The 23436-nt window shown below is 36.7% G+C and overlaps 1 protein-coding gene across 1 annotated transcript; it reads left to right on the top strand.

The window, feature by feature from the left end:
• Positions 1-2310: 2310 nt before the first annotated feature.
• Positions 2311-14360, top strand: DCUN1D5 (defective in cullin neddylation 1 domain containing 5). Its single transcript, XM_010177241.2, has 7 exons — positions 2311-2398; positions 4968-5038; positions 5430-5521; positions 12008-12116; positions 12210-12314; positions 13189-13291; positions 14044-14360. Exons 2-7 carry the CDS (start codon positions 4997-4999, stop codon positions 14097-14099), a joined length of 507 nt encoding a protein of 168 aa, XP_010175543.2. The 5' UTR covers positions 2311-2398; positions 4968-4996; the 3' UTR covers positions 14100-14360.
• Positions 14361-23436: the final 9076 nt, after the last annotated feature.

Here is a 23436-nt window from a genome sequence, read left to right as displayed (position 1 = left end):
GAGGGGAGAAGCACGACGGAACCGCTGCCCTTCCCTGCGGGTTCTGCCTTCGCTGTGCCAGGGGGGCCGGTTCCAGCGTGTGCCCCCGTACCGATTGTAACCCTTGGCCTGGGCTTGGCTGCTCTCCTCCTTTTAAGGCTGCTAGCACTCAGTGTGGGTGTTAAATCGTCTCTTTTTTTTCCTCAGTGAAATGGAAATAGAGCTCAGCCCGCTCCAGAATAAAAATCAGGAAAGGTTTTTCTAATAAGTAGAGGAGTCTGAAGCTTCTTGTTCATTAACTACCATAAAAACACCACTTTACATCATGAGACCCAAAAATTACCATCAGAATAATAAACTATTAGTGTGACGTAGCAGGAGTGGCTTCCCCAAAGTAACTGTACGCTGCTTTCGTCTATGAGACCTTGTGAAGTTTGTCAGTAAACCAGTAGTTGCGATAAACGTCCTGAGGACATGAGAATACAAAGGGCTTATGAAATCAACTCTACGGGAATGGCTGTTGCAAGAAACTGTGGCGTATGGCCTCTCTCATGGCTTGGCCAAGCTTGAGCATAGAAGTGCCCAGTGCCTTTTATTTTGTTTTGACTGTTCATTTTGGGTAACTTCCAGAGCTCACTTTCTGTGGTCATTAATGATCTTTTAGTTTCAGTCTGAATTTATTCATAGCCAGTTAATAACTGCTCCTGTGCCTGTGCTATCCTTTATATTACACTCCTCCCTCGTGGTTCTGCCTCACAGCGTACGTGGAGTGAGCGCTTGTGTTTTTTCATACTTTACTTTGTTAAATTAAACAAGCTAAATTATTTTGGTTTATAATACCGATTTTCAGTTTCCTTCTCATCATAGCTCTTCTCTGCATCTGTTCCAGTTTCAGTTCATCTTTCTTGAACACAGATGACCAAAATTTTATGATCTTAATTTCTTGTACTTTAAAAAAAAAAAAATCTTCTGAAAGCTCCTTTAAAAAAAAAAAAGAGTCTACAGGAAGCTAGTAGTTGTTGGGCAAAAACTGTGATGTAAATGAGTTCATACTAGCTGATCATAAAATGTTGGATAGACGAGCATTTACCAGTGATTACAAATGAGTATATACCCAACTGGATAAAGCCAACAAGCAATAGCATACTGTATGGCTCTGTTTCTTTCTGATGACTTGTGTTTTTAATGGCTGTTTAATGCATGTTTGTCTGTAATACATCTTTAATTCTAGCTTTCAGTGCATACGGCTTCATCTTGGAGGGTGTTGCTTTCTTTTCCAGTGAAGCTTAAAGCGATACATGGGAGATAAAGTTGTTCACCACCTCTCAGAATTGAACTATTCTTTTCCTGCTTGACATTTTCATTAAAATTACAATGTAGGAACAGCATAATTTTAAATCCTCTCATACGATTAACTTTCACCTCATTCTTGGAAATAATCCTGGCTTGTTCTAAAAGTCTGTAACTTGTATTTGAAAGGAATGTGCATTGAAAAGGTGCTGCAGCTCCTTAGTGACTAAAGATGCTTTCATTTGGTCAGTGTTTTTACTGGAAGATATCAGTTATTCTATGTATTCTTTTAAAGAATGATAAATTATGAAAATTCATTTCCTAGGCAAACTGAGTTGTGTGTCACATAATGAAGACAATGTAGGAGGGAAGCTGTGTGTGCTGAGCAGTTTTAGTCTTACCATAGATTGCATATTACTGTTCTGGTATGTGTACCAAACATCTGTAGAATTTACAGATATTCAGTTATGTGTTTATTATATCAGTTACAGATATTCAGTTTATTTGTTTACACAAATTGACAGAGTTTTCTTCCCAAATTTGGATGCTTAACTATAAATAGCCTGACTTTGAAATATGTCAAACTCTGCAGCTCCTGTTGACCTAAATGGGATCTGTGCATATTCAGCACTCTGGAAGATCATGCTGCTTATTAGAGACCTCACTTTAAATGCCTGTATGTATAAATATAAGTAGATAATAAGGCACTTGAATTACTGAGTAGTGATATTTTGACCATCTGTGTGAGGGTTTTTTGGTTTAATGTCTACAAGATAACAGTACTTTTGCATTTCAGAAAAAGTAATAGTTGCAATAAATTGGGCTATGAGAAGGTTGCATTTCACGGTCCAACAAGTGTTGAAATAGGATGACAGACAGTTGCCCTTTAACAAATTTGGCTTCGTTGTTGATGTATATTTACTTTGTGAAACAGTTTAAGTAGCTTGAACTAATAATAAACAATCTGTAATTTAATTGTAAGTTATTTTCCATTTCTCTTATTAAAATAACGCTTGTCATCCTTGTGTTTCTATAAGCTATTGCAGATCACAAGCCTCTGGTAAAGTAATAAGTGGAGAGGAGCATTTTTCAAGCAAAAAGTGCCTGGCTTGGTTTTATGAATATGCAGGTAATATGCAATGGATTCATATTTAAAACTATATAGGTTTTTTAATGAAAACATAAAATATTAATTGCATTTTGGTTTGTTGCTTTGGGTTTTTTTTGTGCAGACGTGGACATAAAAGAATATGTCCATATTCACTTCCTTATGACATGAACTTGAATTATTATAGCTCTTGCTATCACCTTTTCATTATTTGTTCTTTTTGCCTTTTTCCTCTTTAATCTATGCTTTATAACTTACCATGACATTCTTTCAAATGAAGTAACTGATGTTGGATAGTGCAGTGTTGAACCAGAATACACTGAATGATTCTGCTTCTTGATCTGAAATGGACAAGAATCAGGACATTGAGAGGTACTTTAGGTAGAAGTTCATTTATCTAACAATCTTGTTTATAGTCAAATTGGAAGGATAATGAAAAAGTTAATGATTTAAGCATCTTGTTTTTTCTATTTTACAAAATAGGATTATAGATGTTTATACTGGTTTTGCTATCTGAGAATCTGTCCTAACATTTTTGATATTCTAAATAGCAAATGTTTCATTCATAAGTGTTAGAAATAGCCTCTTTCAAATAAATCAGAATTACTATCCAAGTAGTAGTTGCTTTCAGTGAATATGCAGTATATTTTACAGTATTTATTAGACCATTTATTTACCAATCATATGATTAGAAATTGAGGATCTGTGAACTGTTACGAACTTCTTTTCTTGTCTAGTCACCACTTGAAGAACATCCTAACTAGCTGGTGATTAAAACTCATTAATGGCCAGTTTTCAGTATGAAATGAGATTATGATTTATCTGCCAGCAATTGATTTGTGTATATTTATCTCAACTGATATTTTCCTTCTCTCTAATCTAGTAATCTGCTTTCTGATTTAGGTTTGAGGCATACTCTTGGAGTAAAGAGTCTTTTCTGAGGAAAATAATAATTCTCAGTTAATTTTATTCTGCAAAATGCACCTGCACATACTTTTAACTTTAAGGCCTGTAAATTTTGTTCTTGTTGTTGAGTCAAGAACTGAGCGTAGAAGGATATACTTTGGTAGTTAACCAGTAGTCAAAATATGCCACATTTTTAGCATAAAATTGAAATTATACACCATAGGAGACTAAATGTTTCAATTAAAAGAGAAAATTATGCACACACACATACATATATATGAATTGTACATATTACTTCTGTGCCAAAAACACTGATTCTAGTTGTCATTGACAGTGAACACTTGTATGTGTTTCTCTTCATAACTTAAATGTGCAAATTTTTTAGCACGTTCTATCTAAAGGCTTCTCAAAACCAGATGGCATTGTTTTGCCTTGCTTACCTAGGCGAAATGTTCTTTGCAACATTTTTCATGAGGTAGACATTCACAATCTTAAATGCCAGTTGCATTTTATTTTCCTCTAAAAGTAGCCATTCTCAATAGTTTTTATTGACTATGTTCTTATCTCACAATAATTATTCAAAGTGCCTTATCCAAACTCTAAAAGAGAATTCTTCTTGCAGTAACAGCAGCGGATACAGATGAAGTGGAGACAGATATCGTCAAGGCGGGGCGGGGGGGAAGGACTGTTCTGTCCATGTATAAATATAAAAATTTGTCAAAAAAAATCATAAAATGGCATGTTGTTTTGGAAGATAAAGCCTTAACCTTTTGCCTGGATTCCTGTTCACTAAAAAAATATTAACATGATGATCCAAGACATATCAAAATACCATGTCAACAGGCCTTCTAATAATATTTGGTTGCCCAGTAGGAGTCATTTTTGGAACAGGCTTAGTAGAAATAACTGAAACCCGAGAGAGTTTCAGAGAAACAAAGCGTTGTAGTGTGTGTCTGCTCTTTATATACTCTCTTTTGCTGCTTTTTAGAGGCTTTCTTTGTGTTAAAATGGAAAAGTGACAGCATAACACTAACTGTTGTGATCCTAATGAAGTTATTTTCACTGCAGTCGGAAACCTTTTTCTGCTTTGTACATGGCTAACGTGCTTAGCATTTTTCTGATTTATTGTTCTCTCTCTCCTCATATTACTTGGCAACATAAAACTAACCTTACATTATTTGAAGATTTTTTCTCTTCTGTGTTAGTACAAACCTATAATGTTAACATGGATTTTTTTTTTTTATTGTTGATAAAATAACTCTTTGAAGAACGTTATTCATAGAGTAACTTCAGCACAAAGTAGCAGTACCCAGGTTGTCTTAGAAACAACTGACCACCAGTTATTAGAGTTGAGTTGAGCTATGTCAATGGAACACTTGGTGGAGTCTTTTGAAAACTGCCTACACAAACTAAGATAGCTTGTCTTCTGTTGTGGGGAGGCAGTGAACAACATGAAAGTTCTGATTTAGTTTTGCTTTTAGTTCATAATGTTACTTCATATGTAATATATGTGTCTCCACATTGCAATTGACAGAATGGTTCTAACATAAGAGCTATGTAATAGTGTAATTTGGTGTTTTTAACGATAGCTTGTATGCAATATAGTCTAATGATTGTTGTGTATAACCCTTGGGAGCAGAGAATGTTACTTAGATTTTGATCTGGTTTCTTTTTGGTTTTGAAGGTCCTGATGAAGTTGTGGGGCCCGAAGGAATGGAAAAGTTCTGTGAAGACATCGGTGTTGAGCCTGAAAATGTAGGTTTCATGCACAATACTAGTAACAGTTTAAAAGGGGATATTGGATAAGATTAAGTTCTGTGTAAAATTCTTAACTTCAGTAAGGAAAGTTATCTGCCTGCTTTTAGGAGTTGTTCTAAGATATTTCAACTGGATAAATCAATTATGCATGACTGGTGTGTAAGATCTCTTGTTTGTTTTATTACAGCAATACTTAATTTTCAGAAATTGAAATTAAAGGAAAGATTACACATAGCTGAATTATTAAATGGTAACAAATATAAAATGCAAGCGTGAACAACAATTCCTAGAGTGTTTGAATGCTTGGAATTTTCTTTTTGGACATCTAGAAATCAGTGTTTTCTTACATACTGACTCCTTTTTCTCCCCTTGTTTTTTTCACCCATAGATTATTATGTTAGTTTTAGCCTGGAAACTAGAGGCTGAAAGCATGGGATTTTTTACCAAGGAAGAATGGTTAAAAGGAATGACCTCATTACAGTAAGAGTGTTTTTACATATATAATAGAATGTTCTAATTTTATGATTGTACCAGTAGCTTAATTATTCTTGCCCTTAGTTTCTTGGGCATTGGCAATAAGACACAAAGTCTTGCTTTTTGGTCTGGTCTCTGTCAACAACTGGAAGTAGCTACTGTTGTTCATCAAGTCGTGAATCTGATGAGTTCACTCAAAGTAAAGTTTTGTCTAACCCTAATAAGGCAGGTTTTGTTGGCTTCTTTTTCTTACAAAAATACGTTAAAATATCATTCTAGTTAGCAGACACAAAGTAGATCTGGACATGCCCATAAGCAGATCTCGGCACTGGTATTCTAGAAAGTTTTTACTGACTTCTAAGCTTTATAGATGAGGACTGCATTGATAATAATTTTGGTTATTAGTGTTATTAATTAAGTGCAGGTCAGAAGCCACGCTTAATACTTAAGTTTAAGTAACACTTTTTCAATTTATATAGAAGCTTCTGACTCCTTCTGTTTGTAAGAGTTTTTGGTGAGATAATACTCTGCCTGAAGATGTTGTTTCTTTTCATGAACTAATCAGCTTTTTGTGAGGCTTAGTTCACTTGTCACTTTTTGTTTCTTTTTCATGAAACTACTTATGGTATAGGAATGTTTTAAGAGTGACTTGTTATGACACTGCATTCAGTGTGTAACCCTTGGGAGCAGAGGAGCTACTGTGGCAGCTACAGCATGGTGGGAAAAAGAGGATGATTTAACCCCTGGAGTTGGCACAGTTGCCCTATCCAGTGTGAATTGGTTTGGGAAAATGTACTGGGCAGATACCCTCTGGTTATTTGAGGCTATGGAGTAAGTGACTCTGGCCTGACTCTCTTGTGGAAATCTTATGTGATTTGGGATGAGGCTTCCAATAGGTGCCTTGATTGTTTTGTGACGAGAGCTGGAATGAATAAATTGCCTGAAATTCAGGATGACAGAGATTAAATTCTAGGTGTATAAATTTTTAATAAAATTAAAATTTTAATGAATGGATATAATTTGGTCACTTCTCTGAAATACTTCATTTTTATGCCCAAAGGGAAGCTTTCAAGAGTTAGCCAGTCTAGCAGAATGCAAGCAGAAAGATGTGTGACATCAGGCACCTCTTCAGAGCCATATTACAGACTTTGTTTCTAATAAACTGCTGTGATTAGGAATCTTCTGGTTCTCTTAAGAACAGAGCTGGTCATGCTGTAGGCTAAATGCATTTAAGATAGAAAATATGGCACTGCTGTGCGTTTTCAGATAAACAGATTTGTGGTTGGAACACTTGCCTAAGCCTAAACCAGTTCACCTGTATGTTTTGCTTCCCCTGGGTGTGCTTTAATAGCAGGCTGTAAACTAAGCAGTTGGATGAAGCAGTGACACTTGTAAAGGAATTCAAGATTGGTTGGCTTAAAGAGAATATAAATCTGCAGACTTTGTGTGCTTGCTGGGATGGAAGGATCATATTATGGGATTCTATCTGGAATAGGGAATTTAGTTTCTCTCGAAAGGTTTGGCAGAAGTTTTGAAAGAGGCGGATTTTATGCTTTTAAAGCAATAGAGTTGCAACATTCTAGCACAGCATTTTTTTTTTTTTTTTATGTTTGCATGAAGAAGTGGCATTAAAATGCATTAAAAGCCCAGAGTGTATTCTAAGTCAGAGTTATATTACAGAATCCTTATTTCAGAATATGTGAAATGTCACATAATGTAATTGCATGGATAGGATTGGGTGGAATTCAGCTCCATAGTAAGAAGACACCTAAATGTGTGGATTATATGCAAGAGCTGGATTTCTTCAACTCTTAGGGCAATCTTTGGAGATCTAGTCAATGTAGTGGAGCCCCGGGAGGTACTCGGTTTGCCCTAACACCTAGTGATTGATCACCTGAACTGCTTTTGCAGGCTAGTTGACTAGACCTCTATGGATGGCAACACCTAAAGCTTAGACACCTAAATCTAATGTACAGTCAAATGCCAGCATTTGGGTGCCTGAATCTTGAAGTGACATTCTTTTTGTGTGTGGTTTTGTGATGTGCTGATGAAGTTTGTTCTTTAGAGAGGAGGAGAAAAATAAATATATGATAAGGTATGCACTCTCAAAATTAAGGTGGGTCCGGCACTAAGTTGCTGCTTATTGAGACTTAAACAACTTAAGCTGCGAAGGTGAGGTTTCTTGTATGTTGTTTTGATCAGGTGAATTCTGCCCTAGATATATATGTGTGTGTGTGTACACATGAAAGCTGGATGGCTGAATCTAAATTAAATACCTGAAGCTCTTTTCATAGTCATCACAGAGAAACAAGTACCTCTGCTGGGCAATTTATTTCAGCTATTTTAAACACCTTCTTAGGATGAAACGAATAACCCTCGGGAAGTGACTATCTACATTTGCTTTAAGGTCTTTGGAGGGTGAATAACTTAGAGTTGAGCATTTGACTTTGTGTATCAAACTTAAAGGAGAAGCATACTCATGCATTTGTCAATTGTAGGTTTCATAGACCTGCAAAGAAAAATCTAGTTACAAAATGGAGGTTAAGGAAAAAGGAGTACAATTAATGATTTTACTAAACTCCACAGAAGTCATTGTTTGAACTAGGTAAATAAAAAGAATCTAATGTGTAAGGAAGTGAGGCGTAAGCAACTGTATTGTCTGAGTACTTCCTTGTGGCTGTTTTTTTTTTAACTTTAGAATTTGAGCCAAATTTTATGTTAAAATTAAGCTTTTGAAAATGAGTGGCCAGGTAAAGGGGAGAGAGCCAAATTAGATTCTAGCTGTGGGAAAGATAAGGTTGTGACCTCCCATTTTTAGGTACAAGAGAAGCCACATGAGAGAGACAGGCAGGAAAGTCAGGTTTGTAACTTCTTGCTGTTTGCAGAATTATTAGTAAAACAGCTTATTTGGGTTGGTTTTAATGATAGCCTGATACAAGCTGCTTTTCCAGTGAGCTTTTTGCTTGTTATTACCTTTCTTTCTGTTAATGTTTGGGAGCCTTACACAAGGCATGGTGTAATTTTTTTATTGTTATTATTTTTTATTAGTAGTATTTATTTTTTTAATGACAGTATAGTATTCAGTGTGTACTGGAATCTAAACAATTGCTGGTCTCCTGACCTGTAAATCAATTGACATAGTTTCACTATGGCATTTTCAGGGCATGGAGAAGATGTCTCTTTGTTCTCTTAAGCCATCACTTCCCTGGACCTCTGCATGGTCCAGTTATAACATGGAACCTAAATTTTTGAAGATCCTGTTTCAGTGCTTGGAGAAAGTGGATGGGCTAGATGGATATAATTTCCTTTTGTCCATCTGGGGGGCTGGATGATGGCAGAGGAACTCTTGTAGATTACGAGATCTTCAAGCTACTTTATATACTATCATTATATGCTTTTGTTTCAATGTTTATATACATCTTGGTAATCTTTCCTTTTAGTAAAGGACAAGCATGTGTGAATAATTATGAAAAATTAAACATTAAAATATCTGAGTAGGAGTTATTCAATCATCACTCTAACCATGTTAGTTATGCCTCAAATGAACTGTGTACCTCAATAGAAATCAAAATAGGACTGCTTTGTGGTGCTAATCTAACTTTTGTTATAAATGTGATGTAAGGATGTGAAGAGAATGTAGTAAGCTAATGTCTAGTTTTGCTGATCTTGAGGTCACCTTGTTTAATGCTATCCTTCAGTAAAGGCAGTTCAAGAAATCATGTCTTTTTCCAGGCTCTGTACGGGAGTTTGGTGTTAATTCACTTGTGCTAATTAGAAGGTTGTTCTGACTAAAAAAAAAAAAAAAAAAAAACCTGTTAAAAAGATTATTGTAACTATGGGTGACCTCAGTCATCTTGTTTATGGTGCAGCCACACAAGCACTGTATCTCTATTGCAGAGGAGTTTGACAGCTCCTTACCTCACTAGCATGAAGAAAATCAGTGGCAAGGCGTGGAAATGCCTTAAATGGCTTTAACAGTTATGTCGCTGCATTGGGTGTCAGAGGGTGATGCTCGTCTGTTTGAATGTTTGGTTTTAAATAGGTTGACAATAGCTCAGGAATCTTGAGGCTTAATAAGGCTTGCAGGACTGCTAACTAAGTTTGCCAATGACACCAAATTGGGAGGAGCTGTGGACACTCTCGAGGGCAGAGAGGCCCTGCAGAGAGATGGAGATAAATGGGAGAGCTGGGCAATCGCCAGCTGTATGAATTGTAACACGGGCAAGTGCTGCATTTTGCACCTGGGACACAAGCAACCCTGGACACACACACAGTCTGGGGAATGAGAGGCTGGAGAGCAGCCCTGCAGAGAGGGACCTGAGGGTTCTGGTCAATGGCAAGCTGAACATGAGCCAACAGTGTGTCCTGGCTGCCAAGAGGGACACCCATGTCCTGGGGGCATCCAGCACTGCACTGCGAGCCGGGCAAGGGAGGTGATTGTCCTGCTCTACTCTGCACTGGTGCAGCCTCATCTCGAGTACTGGGGGCAGTTTGGGGCACCACAGTATAAAAAGGATATAAAGCTACTGGAGAGTGTCCAGAGGAGGCCACTAAATTGGTGAAGGGCTTAGAGGGGAAGCCATATGAGGAGAGGCTGAAGTCACTTGGAGTGTTCAGCCTGGAGAAGAGGAGACTGAGAGGAGATCTCATCACAGTCTGTAATTTCCTCACAGGGGAAAGAGGAGGAGCAGGTGCTGATCTCTTATCTGGTGACCAGCGATAGGACCAGGGGAAATGGCAGGAAGATGTGCCAGGGCAAGTTTAGGTTGGCCATTAGGAAAAAGTTCTTCACCCTGAGGGTGGTGGAGCACTGAAACAGGCTCCCCAGGGAGGTGGTCATGGCACCGAGCCTGACAATATTCAAGAAGCATTTGGACAAGGCACTCAGACACATGGTCTAAATCTCGGGATTGTCCTATGCTGGGGCAAGAGTTGGACTCGATGATCCTTGTGGGTCCCTTCCAACTCACAACGTTCTATGATTCTATGAAAAATTAGATGCCTTTGTAACATGGCATAATACTCTTTTAGGGGTTAAAGGATAGAATACATAGGCCAATTAGATGGCTGAAGACAAAAAAACTTGATTTTTATCTTTAGTTAAATTTACCAAAGCTTTTTTTCCCAAGATTTCTTTTCAGGTTAACGCATGTTTTAGTGCAAAATGTATCAGTTCTTGTCATCTGAATATGACCTAATTAGCTAATAGTTTTATTTATTTAGCACTGACCTTGGCAGGGACTGAGTGCTGCTTTATGAGATGCTGCTAGAGACGAGAAATAGCAAAAGGCTCCATCAGCTGGAATTGCTGCGTTTCTCTTGTCACAGCCTGAGAGGGACAGACAGACAGACAGATGTGCACGCACAGGCTGGCAGACCTGAGGAAGAGGAAGTATCCTGAGGCTGTGGGCAGAGAACAGCATCAAAGCGCAGCATCTCAGCCACCGGTACATGTACTCCTGAAGGGCCCTTCCTGTGGGCTGCTGGGGCAAGTCCGTAAGGAGCTGCTAAAGATGCCAATGTATTCTCTGAGAGGCAGCTTCCAGAAGGGGGAAACATTACCAAAGGAAGTATTTATGTACATCTGCATTTCTGAAAGTATTGCTTCTGTCACACAGAATGCAGGGCAAGGTGGATTTTTTGGGTTTTTTTACCATAGCAGCTATTATTTTATAAGAATAAAATGTGATATAACAACTGTTGCTTTGAGTGAGTCTTTCCTGGAGGATTAGCATGTGTAAATTACATTCTTCTCTGCCATTGTTGGTGAATCTAGCTCATTGTCTATTTGGAAACTAAGTCCTTGCTAAATAAAATATGTGGAGATCTCCTTTTCTGCCAAAGCGGGTTTTTGGCCAAAGGGTTGTCCTGTCAACTAGCAGACCTGTACCTTCTCGTACAGCCTGTGAGTTTTCAGTTGAAAGCTACTGACAAATCCAGGTGATAGGCTTATCGGAGCTTGCATTTATCAGTCCTAAAACATGAGCAGACTAGTATGTTTTGCAGAGCACCTGCTCAATCCTAACACTTGTAGATGTAGCCTTGAAGTATGTGTTCAGGGTTTATTTTTTCCAAAGTGATATGGCATAAAGCCATTATTTACAGCTGGATTTCACCGCCTTACTGAACGCCAAATACTGTTGCTTCCGAACTTCCATAGTGATTGAAAGATAAGATAGTGCTGGGTATGAATATAAATTGCAGAGTATGGCATAAAAAGACCACTATTTGAGAAGTAAAGCAGAGACTTTGTATTATGTTGCTGATGCATTTTGAAAAAACATGGTTACAGAAGCCAGGCATTCATCATTTCAGTAAGCTGCAGATGTTGAGCATGTTCAGTGTTCTTTAAGTCATTTCTGTAGTATTATTCCTGTACATCTGATGATTGCATTTTGATGATATGAATTTTTTTGTTTGCTGACTTTTTTTTTCATTGTCCAAATGTTTTTTTTTGAACTTCTAACATAATTTGGTTTTCTTTATTTTAAGGTGTGACTGCACAGAAAAATTACAGAGTAAATTTGACTTCTTGCGGTCACAATTGAATGACATTTCATCCTTTAAGAATATCTACAGATATGCCTTTGATTTTGCAAGGGTAAGACTATTAGAATGTTAGAGAAGTTCTTATTTTAATTATTCAATGAGCTTGTACTTGAGTGTTTTTTGTGCTTTCTTTATTCAACCTTAGGATAAAGACCAGCGAAGTCTTGATATTGATACTGCAAAATCCATGTTAGCTCTTCTACTTGGAAGAACTTGGCCACTGTTTTCAGTATTTTATCAGTACCTGGAGGTACAAATTTCCTTGACTTTCTGAATGATGGCATAGTGGTTGGGATGTTCTGTGAAAAGATTTTTAGGGTTTATGTTGTTTTGTTCAAGAATATTGCTCTTCTTCCTTTCCTCAGTGTGCTTATGAAACTGATATTCTTGTATGCATCACAGATCCTTTTCTCCCTCCCTGTGCCCACCCTCCTTATCAAAGGCAATTAAAATTCTGTCTTAATTAGACTATAAAAGTAAATCTGAAATTAAATAATAGAGCTCCAGTAGTCTCTTCAGCTGCATCTGAGCTGAATTTCAAGTTTGTGTTATACCGATACAGTATGTAGGTACCTTGAGCTCTGGCTGTCTCTGAAAGATTTTTTGTCAGCTCAGCTGCAAGTGACTTAGTAATGTGGACATGTGTAGGTTGTGGAGCATGCCAGTCTTGAGACTGTTCCCTGGCTTCAAATCAGTACTAATGTTGTAAAATAGATGTCCTTATGATCATACTGAATTGTTTCCTGGAGAAAAGAACATTTTTGTAATTGTTCATTCTGGAAATATATCTGAGCTAGGTATGCTCCACTTCAGGGCAAGATGAAAATTTACCAGGTTTTGAAGCTTAAGAGTGGTGACTGCCTGATTCCCTGATATTTCAATTTTGCTGTGATCTACCAAGAAATCATTTTACGTAGTTTCAGAACTATTAAATATGTACACATGTAGTATTTTAAAAAATGGAAAATCAAGGAAAAAACAAAAACAAAAAAACAGGACATAGTAACTGTTGTTGCCCATTACATTATTTGTTAGGAACCGAGTGAAGATAAAATGAGAGAAATGAGATGCAGCATTACCAAATGTCACTTGACATTTTAATGTTCTAAAATTATTTTCCCTAGCAATCAAAGTACAGAGTTATGAACAAGGATCAGTGGTACAATGTGCTAGAGTTCAGCAGAACTGTGCATGCGGATCTTAGCAACTATGATGAAGATGGTGCATGTAAGTATTCATAACATTCATAACAACTAGTATTTCATTATTTTCGATTTGCATAAAACAGATTTCTGTAACAGAAACAATATTGGTATAAAATATTTCCTCTCCAACAATGCATACAACAACTGTCCTGGTAACCATCCATCTTCAAACTGCAGATGTTAATTGTAGTAGCATTTCAGGGGTATGATGGTGTAATTGAGCCAACTTACATTCAGTTGAGGATCTAGTGAGGCTGCTTGCTGTACTAAACTATAGACTTGCAAATAGAATTATAAACAGCAAACTCATTTTGTACTAATATATAATAAACTCTAGTTAAACTACAAAGTGACCTAGCTGCTTGTACTTGGGGCTGAACTCTACATCTGTCTGATAGTCAGTCATGCTGTGACTGAATTGCATTAGTCATCCCATTTTGGTCGGTGTTCTAATTATGTGCGGTTTTGAAAGCTCTAGGAAGAAGGAATTAGTTGTGCCAATTTACAATATAACCTTATTTTTATGCTTTCAGTTCACTGCACAATGCACTTGTCAGACGTCAGGAACACTTTTTTCCATAGTTTTGTGTAGTGTTATTGTGTGCTTTTTGCCACCCTTGGATTGAAATGATTGCAGTCATCTTTGAGTCTTCATAAGTATTTGACCATAGGATTGACATAGATGTTACCTAGACCAGTACTTTTAACCTTCATACTTTAACAGATGTTTGAAAGACATTGGCAAATGTAACTCCAAGTTTCATCCATTTGCAGGGCCTGTACTTCTGGATGAATTTGTTGAATGGCAAAAAGTTCGTCAAGCGTCATAGCAAGAATTCAAAAGAAAATGCAGAAGTTTTTTTTTGGTGCCCACCTGTACACAAACTGATGAGAAAAAGAATTGCATTTTCATTCTTAAGAAAGACTTTACAGTAATTTTTTTTTCCTTTTTAAAGGAAATTTTCTTGTTACACATGATACGGGCATTGAACCACACGTCTTCTGAGACTGAAAGTTGGAGTTCTTGTTTTGAGTCTTATGTTTATAGCATTTATTTCAGAACAATAAAGATTCAGATTTGTGACAAAGGCCTAAAAGTGAAGAATGTCCCTTGAATGTGAGTGTGGTGTCTATTTTTAAAACCAAATCTTTAAGATTATCTTTCTCAGAAGTGCCCTTTGCTATGAATTTTTGAAGACCTTAAAAAATGCTTAACTGGCACTGTTGCTTGCTGATGGTATGATTGACTTGTGTGACAAACATTAGAAAGAATGACTGATTTTTTTGGAGCCCTGGGTGGGAGTGTGCTAATTTACATATGAAGTATTGGTTATGGGTTGTGCCACAGTTTTCAGCTCCTTGTGGAGATAAAGGCCTTAAAATCTTATTTTTTTTTCTTGTTTGTTCAGTACCCACCCAGTGGCATGGCATTTAATGGCAGACCTTTTTAAAGCAGAAAGCTGTAAAGCATATGGCTCTATATGCAGAATGGAAAATTGCCTGTACTTCAGATGGTGAACTCTATGGTACAGTAAGGCAGCTTAAAATTTTTACTGCAATTAGACTTTGGATTGCTTTGTATTAAAAGTGCAATTTATATTTTAAAAAGGAAAGTTGGAAAGACTTGGTTTCAAGCTTTGCTTCTTATGTGTTTTACACTGGAAGCATTCACAACATGACTTTTTTTTTATCTCCCTGGATGTTTTTCATAATGTGAGTCAAGAAGAGACTATTAAATCACCTACCTTTGACCTATATATAACAGGCTATTAATTTTTACCCTGTTACTCCATATATTGAGTCCAATAACAACTGTGATTGCCCTTTTAGGTGCTCAGTATTCATGGCAACTTTTAAATGCAGTAGAAGTTTGTCACTCTGCGTTCATGCCCAGGAGGCCCAATGCCATCCTTGAGAAGGAAAGAGACTTGAATGAGTAAATGTGAGAAACCAGAACAGAATGAAAGAATGAAGCATTTGTAACTTCTGCTTTATTATAAAAATGTTATGTAGACTGATAATGCCATGAGACTCAGTCAGTGATCAAGGCCTCATTGTGCCAAATATTTCAACAGCTTGAAATAAGAATTGACAATGTAAGCTAGGCATGACTTGAAGATCTTTGCCTCAGGGAAATGACTTCTGTTTTGCACATCCCTTATTCAGACTAACAAGCATGAGTTTTCCTATCCTTACGGAAAGCTTTATTCCTAAGATGATTTTTTTTTTTTTTTTTTTTTCAAGGAGGGGAAAACAAAAGAGAAAGTGTGAGGAGAAATAATAATAAGTGGGACAAACCAGTAGTGTGTCCCTGTGCTCTAAAGAGAGAACCACTCCTGCAACTTATTCTCCAGACCTGCTTGCTGTGGGCTGCAGGAAACAATACAGTGGTGGTCCATGGGCAGGACACCTGATACTGCAGTTGAACCTTAGAAGCTTGGTTCTGCCTCTGTGGAAAAAAGCATTGGGAGAGGGAAAGGTAGAAATACAAAAACGAAAAAGATCCAACACAAGATATGTGGAAGACCTCTGCTTGTACAGTAGCTGGTGTCTGTGTGCATGCAAACATGTGCACTACAACTGTTCTAAATATTTTTTCCACCTTTTTTTTTTTTAAGGGAAGTACTTAATTTTAGATCTCGTGTGGGCTACAGCAGTTCTCTTCAGTATGTTGCAAGTTGTCCATCTGCATTGCTGATAATTCTGATTTCACTCATAACACAGTGCCTTTCATTTGGAAGTTGCCCTACCCCACAGAAAGTTAGTGCCAGAATGAGATTAACTTCAAGAGTCCCAAGATCTACTGGTACTGTAAGGTCATAAGATGCACAGATAAACATACACCAACTAACTTATGTCAAGGGAAGTACTGCTGTATAGTAAATCTCTGCAAGGGCACTGGTTCTGTAATGACTTTTTCAAATTTGCTGTAATGACTCTCCTTGCTTAGTATGTTTAGTCCCCATTATAATTGGGAAATTCTCTTTCCAGAAGTTTTGAAATACCGGTTAGAAGATTAATATTTTATAGTGTGATTAAAAATAAATAAATAAATCATCTCTTTTAGGTAACTGCGAACTGTTGTGAATTCAATTTAAACCAGTTGGTCCTAGAGGATGGTATTAGAGTGTAACAGTAGGAGTGATGCATCTACCAATCCAAGGTGGTCAAGTACTTACCGTTAAGGTGTAAACACTATGTGATGTATCATTTGTATCTCTGTTAAGGTTTTATCAGTATTCCTACAATAAATCCATGTTTCAGGGATTTATAACTTGGTTGTGTGTGTGATTGAAAATCATCAGTTACTGTAAAACTTGGACTGGGAATGAATGTATTTAAAACTACTTAAAATCAATATAGTTTTTCAAATTTGAATAAAATAGGATTTTAAGTTATGTTTTTGTGCTCAAAACTGCAATCAGATTTATTGTTTAAATGTGAACTAATGGCTTGTACAGTTTCATTGTGAGCTGATCACTTTTATTAGCTGTCTTTTATCAAATCACCTTACAGCTTAATGTGGATAACTGCAGAGAACTGTTTATTTATTTTACTTTTATTTCATTTTGTGCATGTCCACAAGCCAGAACTGAGTTCAGCTAAATGCTTTCTTTAGTCTTTGAATTTTACTTTTGCTTTTGCTTTGCTCAGGTGCATTTCAGTCAATTTAATTAAAAAAAGTGACACCTTATTTTTCACTATTCTAAGATGAAAGTTCACAGGTGAAATAATGCTGCGACAGTTATGATAAATAATAAAAGTGAAGGTGAAATGTCTTCCAAAACTAAATCATAGTGTGTCTATCTTGATGTTATAAACTACAATTTAATCTCACTTCCATTTCTTGATATTAATTCTTCCTAATGTAACTAAATTTTTCTAGTTTTCTTAGACAACTAACAGTTTTGGGTTTAAATCTGAAAATGCCCACCTGTTTATGGAAAAAGCCATACTGGTAAATTGGAATGTAATATTTCTTCTATGTAAAAATGCGATCTTGAATTAAACAGTCATGTATGTTTACCTCTATCTTTAACTGTATATACAGTTTTGATCCAATTTATCTTTACTGTTTCAACATCTAATTCTTTAATAGCTGTAATTTCACATTTCTATATCACAGAGTTTGAATTTTACATTGGAGATGACTGTGGATACAAGCTGGGTACCAATTGCACGTGGCCTGAAAGGGACCACTGTGGTCTGTATTTCCATTGATAAGGTTTTTTTGTATCTCTCAAAAGTTTTGAGCTGATATATTGATATTGACTGCACAAAAATTGCAGAAGGGACCATAAGTTTAATGTTTCTGTTTTGTTAATTTTTTTACGCTAGTGAACAGTTCTTTCAATGCGATATGTACAAACTTGTACAGGCTTAGCTTTGAGTATGACAAATAAAATGGTATATAATAGGGCAGAAAGCTTACTTTTTTGTCATGCTGCCTCTTTTAGTTTTTTCTTTTGTTAATGTATAATTGTTCTTAAAATCTCTGAGAGACTTAATTCCAACAACATGGATCAGTTGAATTTCTAACTTAAACTTCCTGAATAATTTATTTTCTCTTGTATGGGTGTATAGAAAATAGAACCTGATCTCAGCTGGGAGCAACAGCAAATACCATTCTCCATTATATCCCATCTTATTAGGTGCTGATAGAACATAATGGTCCTGGTAATTAATTGTCACAAATTATTCATTGGATGAACAGTGTTCCAACAACCTGTTGCAATGCATGTGAATGAAAAGAGAAAGCTTTTCTTTTTTTCCAGCCTGCCCCCCTCCCCAGCGTATCTCTTGGGTCACTCATCTGTTTTTAGGCAAAGACTTGGTGTTTTCTAGTGTACTCTTCCATAGGTCTTTCAGAGCCTGTTAGAGAAAGGATCAAAGCCACCATCTCATCATGTGTTTGAGTGAGTGACACTTTTCCTTAAAAACAGAGCTTGTTCCACTACTTGACACTTTATAGTTATTGAGGTTGATGCCATACCTGCCTCAGGACAATCTGCACTCCCAAACATCATCAGGCTCTCTCAGACCTAAGGCAATGCCCCTTTGTTTGTTGTCCCCACAGTTCCACTTTATCTTCTTTTGATAATGAAGTTCCCAATGCCTTCCTGGGTCAGTAAGGTATTTAGATGTATGCAAACGAGGCATCTCATAGCTGTATCTACAAGTGATGGCAACAGTTTTGTTACTTCTCTTTACCCTTGTCTTCTGTATTATCATTCTGTGTTTCTTTCTGCCTCTGTGGGAGAGGACACTGTAGTATTAGATAGGCATGTTAAAGACTGACTGTGTACTGCAAGATGATGCTGGCTTGTGTTATCTTAATTTTTATTTTTAAACCACTGCCAGACTTGTCACCAAAATGAAATTAGTTTCTCAGGTTTGTATATCACTTCATCCAGACTCTAAACTTTAGTCTTGCTCCTGTTTTTGTCTTAGCTAATTAGAATATGGCATTCCCTGTATATTCAGATCTCCTTAACATTTTTTTTTACCCCCCTGAATAGTAACTGACCATAACAATGACAGAAAATGTAAGTTATTGAATTTGTCTGTTTTACAGGCCTTACAGTGGACAGATTTTTATCGTAATGAGCTGAGTATTATTACTTAATCCAAGTTGCTTCCAACCATGTTTCTATTCAGTGACTTACTACGTTTTAAGTTATTAAAATGTTATGGTTGCATCCTGTTGCTCTAGAAACTGTGCCTGTTGATAAAGATGCTCTAAACACAAATAACTTTTCAGCTTCTTAATTTAAGTTTCTTCCCTAATTTTGAAAATCAAAGAAAAAAAAATCACTCTATGTTTCAGGGGTTTTGTTCACTTATGTTTTTATCAGCTCAGTAGTAAATTTGTGCTGATTATAAAATATTTTAAAGGTATTTTCAGCTGATTCAGATTCTAGCTAATAGACAAGTTAGTTTTTCCTTACTGTTTTCAGAATTAGTTTTTATTTTCATTCTTCATTTTATTATAGTGAATTAAAGGGCTAGAACATAATATTGGCAACTAGTTTAAGGTTTTTTTCTCATAATAACACTGAGGTGATTCTTTTTTACTTTTTTTAAATATTAAAATAATTCAGGAAGTTTTACTGTGCCTACTGCAGTAATTTAAATTGCAATAAAATGAAATGGTAGATGTGACTTGTAGCCTAGTAACTATTTTAGGCTTAATGTGAAATTATATTTTGCATTCAAAATCAGTTAACTCTAAATCAGTTTTCCTAATGAAAGAGAAAATATTATCCTATGATGTAATGCCTCTCAATAATTGAAATTAATAAAGAAATATGATAAACTTCAACAGCTAATATTATATCCCCACCAACCTGGCCAACATACTTCAACTGGAAGATGGAGAAAGTGTTTGTCAGGACACCTGAGTGAATGATTCAGAACACATCTAAAATAAATCATTATTTATCTATGAGAAATGTAATCACTTTAAAGTTTTAAAGTTTTGCAGATTACAGCAACCATAGAACGAGGAACATTAGTTCTGTAACAAGTAGGTCTTCTGCATACCTGACGCTTGCTTCTGAGTTACGCTTTCGTGTAGTACTTTGAGGTATGGGTTCTACTTTCATGGATCAACAAAACAAAGAAAAAAGTCTCTTCCTTCATGTGTGTTTGATTTATGTGTTGGGGCTGAGTATTAATACAAAGCAAAGACCAGTGCTGGAGTTCCAAGGACTGGGCATGGGTCATGACACAGCAATTTTGTCATGATGTACAATGTAAAGAATAGGAACTATATTTGAAAGAAAACCCCACAGTCATATCCTACCATTTTTAACTTTATTTCTGTGCTTATTTGTTAAACCAGGAGAATGTTCTGTTCCTATTCAGAATTGTAGTCTCTCTACATGCACACACACACACCTTTACATATAAAAATAAATATAGAAATGTTTCCCATCTGGAAACATAAATATATAAAATATAATAAATATATCAGTGTTTCCCATTCAACCTGGTGAAAACTACCCATAAAGAGTTTGAAGGCGGAAGGAGAATTAGAAAGGAGGCTCAGTTTTCCTCAGCGCCTTCCTATAGCATAGGTACATTTTGTGGCTGTGGAGGTGGCTGGTCACCTTCCTGTCCTATGCAAATCACAAATCTCCTTCAGTAGTGGTTTTCCTGTATTCGAATGGTTTTGTCCTAGGAGCTGGTTTAAAGTTATGATAGTGAAATGCTATTCCCTTCCTGAATCTTCAGTAGGCTTATTCAAGACCCATTTACTTTAATTACATGGTTTGGGGTTTGTCCATCCCCTGTCATCCCCCTCCAGCCCCAATATGTCCTTGTAGAATTAGAGATGCCAAACCTAACAGTGTTCATGAGAGGATGATAATTACTGACACCTGAATGAACTACTAGGATATTTTTGTGCCAAGACCTACCCTTTGCCAGTGTTTCTGATTTTTTTATTTTTTAATTTTTTATGGAACTGTGATTTTAGATTGTGTATTAAATCACGCAAGGATATTGCTGTCCCTGTGCTGTACATCCAAGTATATACTGTCCTGAAGTTCGTTACAATGTATAATTCTTTGAAGAAATGTTTATGGCTCTTAATATAGAGTGTTATAGTTTGTGGAGCTTCATAATTTTTTGCAGCATCATAGCTCAATGGAAAATCACTGGTTTCTGAAGTCATGGGGAAGCATCTTGTGTCAGCTATTTGTAAGCAGTGAATAAGCTTCAAAACACTTTTTCATGTACTGGTTTTGGGGTTTTTTTTTGCTTATTTTAATTTCCTAAAGGATCAGTGTTTATCAGGGAACATGTTTATAGTCTCTAGTATAAAAAATAATATTATTTTTCTATTAATTTGGGGGTTGGGGAGGCAGCTAGTGTATTAGCATGTAAAGCTTCAGTTTCATTTTACTAGGTCCTGTGGTGTTAACAAAACTTTTGTCTCACCTTAATGACATTTACTGTCTTAGAAGTAAATACGGTGCTTATGCTTTGCATATTGCTTGTCTTTTAACTAGAACATTCCTCTAGTCATAATATTAAATATTTTTGCATTTAAGTACATCATGTATAGTTGCTCAATATTTCTTAAAAATTTAATTAAACCAATAACTTGTTTTCTAGTATTAATGTTACCAATGCAAGAGAGAAAATCACTTTATTCACATTTATTACTTTGTTTATATGTTTCTTAAATGTTTTGGCCTTCTTTGCTCCAAAGATTTGATTCGTGTTAGCATAGTTTGAGTTCACTAATGATGATTCCAATCAAGTTGTACAAATACTTTGGTTAAATTTTGCCCTTTGGAAGTAAGTAGGAGGAGCCCAGTTCTCCAAACAGGTTTAAGATTTCATCTTTACAGAAATTAGGTTCCTGATGATTGACAAGACGTTTATTTTAGGCACTTCTAGCTTAGATTTTGAAATGGTTCATCCCTGAATTTTCTGCTGTCCTTGAAAAAGTGGCTGCCTTAACTACACAGAAGCAGTAAATGCTAATTGTTAAGCTTTGTGGAATACAGATGAAGCGCTCGCGTTTAGGATGCATTGCAGGCTGGGTTTATGTGTACATCACTTGGGCTACAGTTTGACACAGATGTGAAGTTGTCTGTGTTTCTTTTAAGTAAATTCTTGTTTTATTGCAGGCAGAAATAAAGATTGCCACTCTGCATTATGCAACATCTTCATAGATTTAGAAATGGTGGGGCATGGCAAAGCACAGAGAAATATAAGGAAGTGTAAGGCAGGGTCTGAGATACGTGGCTTTTGGCTGATATAGTGCATTATGCAAAAAAATTATCTGGTCTGACTTTTGAGATTTTGGATGTTTCCTTATGTAGATGCCTGACATGCTACACAGAGGGTCTGTTTTTAAGAAGATTTGAATATCCAAAAATGTTGGTACTTTTCCTTTGCAATGATGTAACCTATTGATAGTATTCTGGTGGCTGCTGGGAAGAGGGAAATATTTAATTGCTGGAAGTTTCCCAACTGTAAGGAAGTCCACAAGAATCTCTTAATGGGACAAGAGCCCATCTGTCCTTAGGACTGTCTCCTTGCAAAATATGTCCTAGTAGTTGCACCCATGAGATTTTAATGCCTCTTTCTAGCTCTTTAAATAGGTGAATTTATGTCAATATAGAGTACTATAGAACTTGATGTAATGGATGGAGGCAGATCTGCAGAATGCTGTGGTAGTGCAACAGCAACCTAGTTTGTTTTGCTCCTGAACTGGACCTTGAAACTCTCTGTGTATCTAAGAATTGCAGCTGCCTGTTTCTTCCTGTAGTCATTGGTGTGCAAGGTATGTTAGGGAGCTCCCAGGAACACAATTCTCTCAGCTGACTTTGCCGTCTGGGGCAAGGAAAGGAGCCAGCATCCAGATCCACCAAAGCATGTAAGGCATGCTCTGGATGCTGACATGCAATATCTAACCTTAGGGGTGACTATAGCTCTAATGGGCCCAAGCTTCTGCTGGTTCCCAAAGTGTCCAAGTATCTTCTGATGGATGTCCCCAGAACTGCTCCATTTGACATTTCTGAGCAAGTAGATGCCTAGATCATGTATAAGCTCTGTGGAAGTTCAAAGAGCTGGCACCTGTTTTGCTTCTGGGCAAAATATGGGAGGCATCCCAGATTATACCAAATTGTTTGAGCCACACACAAAAGACAGTGACAAGCAGAGATACTGGTCTTCCTTTGTAAGCCAGTAGCTTACATGGCTTTTAGGAAAACTCAGATAAACATTATAAACTTAAATATTCATTTTAGCAGGGCTTGGATTTCTGATGAGTGCTGTCTCTACCAAAGGGAGTGTAGGCATAGTGTAAATCGACTTTTTCCTGATTCTCTTAAAATCACTTTTGACTCTGACACAGAAGTCCAGTTCAACAGAAGGTGGTTTGTAACTGAACATATTCAGCCTAGCCTATCAGCTGAGTAAACAGGTTGGATGTGAATCAGAGACACTGAATGATTTCGTCAGACTCTTGGAAGCTACAGCAGATGGGTTACCGACTGTTTCCTACGGGAGGTGGCATCACTAGCTATCCTTCAACCAAAGCTACGCAGGGGATACAGGATCAGCTCTGGTACAGAAGAAAGCTACTGAAACTATGTTGTTCAGCACTTGGCACTTCCTTGGAGATCTGGCCCAGTCTATCTCAATTTA

The sequence above is a fragment of the Antrostomus carolinensis genome, unplaced genomic scaffold (assembly GCF_000700745.2).
Source record: "Antrostomus carolinensis isolate BGI_N321 unplaced genomic scaffold, ASM70074v2 scaffold6491, whole genome shotgun sequence".
Taxonomy (NCBI): domain Eukaryota; kingdom Metazoa; phylum Chordata; class Aves; order Caprimulgiformes; family Caprimulgidae; genus Antrostomus; species Antrostomus carolinensis.
Note: the sequence above shows the minus strand (reverse complement) of the source record. Positions and strands in the feature narration are given on the sequence as shown.

Excerpts from the sequence above, each read along its gene's own strand:
- DCUN1D5 (XM_010177241.2), top strand. The coding sequence starts at position 4,997 with ATGGAAAAGTTCTGTGAAGACATCGGTGTTGAGCCTGAAAAT. Across the intron at positions 5,039-5,429 it reads TCGGTGTTGAGCCTGAAAAT|ATTATTATGTTAGTTTTAGC; the intron begins GTAGGTTTCATG and ends TTTCACCCATAG. Across the intron at positions 5,522-12,007 it reads AAAGGAATGACCTCATTACA|GTGTGACTGCACAGAAAAAT; the intron begins GTAAGAGTGTTT and ends CTTTATTTTAAG.